Genomic DNA, 4,164 nt, shown 5'->3' with positions numbered 1-4,164 from the left:
GGTTTCCCACACTTTTTTCCTCTGTTCTTTGCAATCTTCATCGAACCAGTCAATCCTTTTCTTAAAATTATTGCTGTGGGGCCCCACCATCCTTACCATTCCAGCTTCTTTTTCTGCTTTTTTTATACTATCAATTATTATCTCCCATCTGTCTTTATTTGCTTCTTCCTCTACTCTCGTTTCCCATAGTTCTTCCATTTTTTCCCCGAATTTTTCTGATTTTCCTTTGTCCCAGAATAGTTTTTCCGCCTTATTTATACTCCGTCCTCTTCTTGGTTCCCTTTTTTCGTATAATTCTGACCCCGTGTGAGAAAGTCGGAAGGTGACCAGTAGGTGATCCGACTCGATTCTCGCTTCAACTTTTATTTCCGATATTGGGTTTACCCCCTCGTCTTCTTTTAAAATAATTAAATCTAAGACCGATCCCCCCGCGTCGCTAATATGCGTGAATCTGCCTTTTCTATCGCCCTAAGTACAACCATTGAGGATTTTAAGCCCGTGTTCTTCACAAATATTTAAAAGTTTCTTACCCTCGGCGTTCACCAACTCGTCCTCCGAGTTTCGCAGATTTTTATTGCCATTCTCGTACTGCATCTCTGGGCTCTCCTCTGTGACCCCACCTACTCTAGTGTTCCAATCACCTATCATTACTAAGCACTCATTTTCTCTGCTTGCCTTTTCTATTAATTTACATAGACTTCCACGGATCTTAGAAATGCCTTCATTGTTATAAACAGTTATAATTTTTAGTATTTTTGATTCAAATCTTAACTTATTGTTACTAATTACAATTCCGTAGTCCCATTCTTTACGCTCCCAATTGTCTCCCACCCAATTTTTCTTAATTCCTATTAGATGCCCTCCCTTTGCTCTCCCCTTATTATGAACTTTTACTGCCGGTTTTGTTATCCAAATAAAATCTTTATCTAGCTTTTTAACAAATTGTTCTTCCGACTCTTTCATTAGCCAAGTTTCTTGTAGTACAATTAATTCAAAACCCTTTAAATAATCCCATGTCTGCCCTACCTTATTTGCTCCCGAAATATTCCATGACATACCTCTGATGTTCTTAGACGCCGTGGATACGAAAAAAATTCTTTCTGAGTCCCCCTTCTTCCCCGTTCCAGAAGAACCAATCTTCACCAATCTTCCATTTCATGTAGCCCGTCCTCACTGCTGTTCCATGTCCTGCTTCTTCCTCAGCTACATTCGTGATCCACTTCTGTATTTGAAGCTCTCTGTCGGTCAAGTTGTCCGCAATCCAGATGCTGGTCCCTCTGAATTTGGATTTTCTTCTCATTATGGACATTTTGTCTCTCCAAGAATGCAAGTCCACCAAAAACTCTTCATTGTTGAACCTGATTCCTTTGACCTCTGCTGCTACTCCAATTGTTCTTTTAAGGGCCGATTTTATTTCTCCCTCTACGTTCCTCCCGGTTGGTCTGAATCCTCTGATTATGACATGATTTTTTTCTATCTTTTCTTTCTTTTATTTCTCGGTCCAGCTCCTTTTTCGTCAGCTTTCCAGGTCGAGAATCCTTATTCTTTCCTTGATACTGAGCTTCCTTGTCTCTGTTGTCCCTGTCGTCCTCCCTGGTCCTTTCTAGGCCTCCATAAATATTTGAAGTTTCTCCCTCCGCTGTTAATTGAAAAAGAGTTCCACTGTTTGTTTTCATTTGCAGTTCTTATCAATTTATATAAAAGAATATTTAGTTTCAATAGTTCGAATCTTTAATTTTCAATGACAATGAAAAAATAATTTGAATCGGAAAATGACAGAAAATTTTTTTGCTCCATTAAAACGGCCACTAAAAGCTTTGAAATCTTTTGAGATCCTAGAAATTCTCTAAACAAAAATTAAATATGGTGAACCTTTTCTGAAATCCTTGAAATCCGTAGAAATTCTTGGAAATACCTAGAAATCCCTGGAAATTTCATTTAATTTATTTCGGACAAAATCCCTTAAATCTGTTGAAGTCCCCAGTAATGTCGGAAAAATCGAGTAAAACGCCGTAAAACAAATGATAAAATCCTTTAAATCCTCTAAAATGCCTTAAAATCCTAAAAATCCTATTCATTTAAAACTCGCTTGAAATCTTTTATATTTTCTTAAATTCTTTGAAGTCTATTAATATATCCTAAAAGCACCTCTGAAATATATTAAATTCCCTGAAAAACTCTCAAATTTATTTAAATCCCTTGGCATTTATCAAAATTCTTTAAATCTCATGGAATCTTTTAATTCCATTTGAAACAATATAAATACTTTAAATGTTGTAAAATGTCTTGAAACTTTCGAAATCTTTTAAATTTTACAAAATCATTAAAAATTCCTTATACATTTTTTAATCTTTTGAAATATTTAATATATTTTATAATTTATTTTGAAATGTTTAAAGCGCTAAAATCATTTAAGACCTCATGAAATTTAAGATCCCTTGAAATACGTTGAAGACTTTAAAACAACTGCACACCTTTTGAAATCTTTTCAAATTTAGATTTCTTTAGTTGGCGGTTATGTTATTTTTAGCAGAATTTAAGGAGTTTTATTAGATTTCGGTGGTGCTTTTCGAATATTGTAATTCACAAAATGTGGCTATTCGTGAAAAAGTAAAATCCCATGTTGAAAACGATACGAACGATTTAAGAAAGGGGGCCAAAAAATGCAGCCTTTAGGGTTCGATTCCGGGGGTGATTTGCACCCCTTATTCAGGTGTAAACTTGAATTTTCATCCAAATTCGGTAAAAATTGTTTTGCTCTTGAAAATACTGATCACGATAAGAACCTAAAAATATATATACACCCTCCTGAACTCAATTTAGGGGTAGTTTTCACGCCCTAAAATAGATAAATAGGCTTCCCCAGGATCAATTTCCATGAAATTCGTTATAAAGTGATATTCAGATGTGAAAACAATAATACTCACGTAAAATTACAGAAACATGCCTTATACCAACCCTTCACCGGAACATCACCCCTCATTTAAGTGGACATATAGTGAAATTAATATTTTTCTTTTTCGTACGACTGAACAAGTTTTCTATGCTTTTTGTACTAGGGGATGAAAGTACAACCCCTCAAATACATGCGACATTTTTTCTGTAGTTGGAGGTGACTCCTGTGGATGTTCTGAAATACTTCAAATGCAAATATTCCTATCAAGAGTTCTCCAACTTCATTCCCTAACTTAAGGGTGGTTTTTGTCCTTAAGGGTGGTTTTGAGTGGAATGAGAATTTTGGCGTTTTTTTCTGTCATCTGAGACCCTGTTATACTCCAAAACAGTTATTATTTTGGATAGGAAGTGGGTGGAAATAATTCGGCCGTTAAAGGGTTAAAAGAATTTTGAAAAATATGACAGATTTTATCAGATTTAAGGAACGCAATTTGAGAAAATATTAGCATAGTGTCGTCTTTTTCAAAGTAGTAGCAAAATAGTTGCTTCATTGAAAAAAAGGTTTAAAAGGTTTTAAAATCTTCAAAAGTCCGTGGCTTGCAAGTTCCATAAAAAAAAAAAACGCACACCGAAACTTGTAAATTTATACTCGATTATTTAAACATTTAAAGGGTGATATTGCTACCTGTGCTGCCACTTGGCTACACGTTTGGAGCATAAATGGAGAAGAGCTTGCAAGTGTCAACACTTGTGTGGGTAGAGCTGACAGAATGCAACAAATTCTCTGTGTTGCTTTTAGTCAGACTCATGAGTGGGACTCTCAAAACGTGATTATGACGGGATCGACTGACGGCGTCGCACGAGTAAGTTTTATTAAACAAAAACCTTTTTTCACTTAAATATTTACATAATTTTCCTAAGACTGAATTATTATATAATTTAAAATCTTTCAGATGTGGTCGATGGATTACGTTCAAGTGCCAGGGGAAGAAGATAAATCAGAGGTTGCAGAAAATGAACATTCCAAGAAAGCAGAACAAATGAAGGAAGAAATAAAAACTCAAAGCACGAAAAAGAGAGTTCATGAGTTGGTGAAGCAAATGAGTATTTCCGTAGAAGGTTCAGGTATACAAACTATTTAATTTTTAATATGTTCTTTCTGATCATATTTATATATATATATATAATTAAAAATTTGTCATAAGGACAACCGCAGGATTTCGCCGGGAGCGGGTGCTAATCTGAAAAATTGCACCCGCTTCCAGCGAA

The 4,164-nt window shown here is 35.3% G+C and overlaps 1 protein-coding gene across 1 annotated transcript in view; it reads right to left on the bottom strand.

Annotated features, from left to right (window-relative positions):
* LOC117181179 (WD repeat and FYVE domain-containing protein 3) overlaps positions 1–4,164 on the bottom strand; it is a 51,573-nt gene that overhangs the window by 10,673 nt on the left and 36,736 nt on the right. The window contains exons 22-24 of the mRNA XM_033373747.1: positions 1,427–1,639; positions 1,087–1,380; positions 531–680 (exon numbers count right to left, since the gene is read on the bottom strand). Of these exons, the coding sequence (XP_033229638.1) occupies positions 531–680; positions 1,087–1,380; positions 1,427–1,639 (657 nt within the window). The remainder of the gene's footprint in view (positions 1–530; positions 681–1,086; positions 1,381–1,426; positions 1,640–4,164) is intronic.

This window comes from Belonocnema kinseyi, chromosome 10, assembly GCF_010883055.1.
Source record: "Belonocnema kinseyi isolate 2016_QV_RU_SX_M_011 chromosome 10, B_treatae_v1, whole genome shotgun sequence".
NCBI classification, from domain to species: Eukaryota; Metazoa; Arthropoda; class Insecta; order Hymenoptera; family Cynipidae; genus Belonocnema; species Belonocnema kinseyi.
This window is presented reverse-complemented; position numbering and strand designations above follow the sequence as displayed.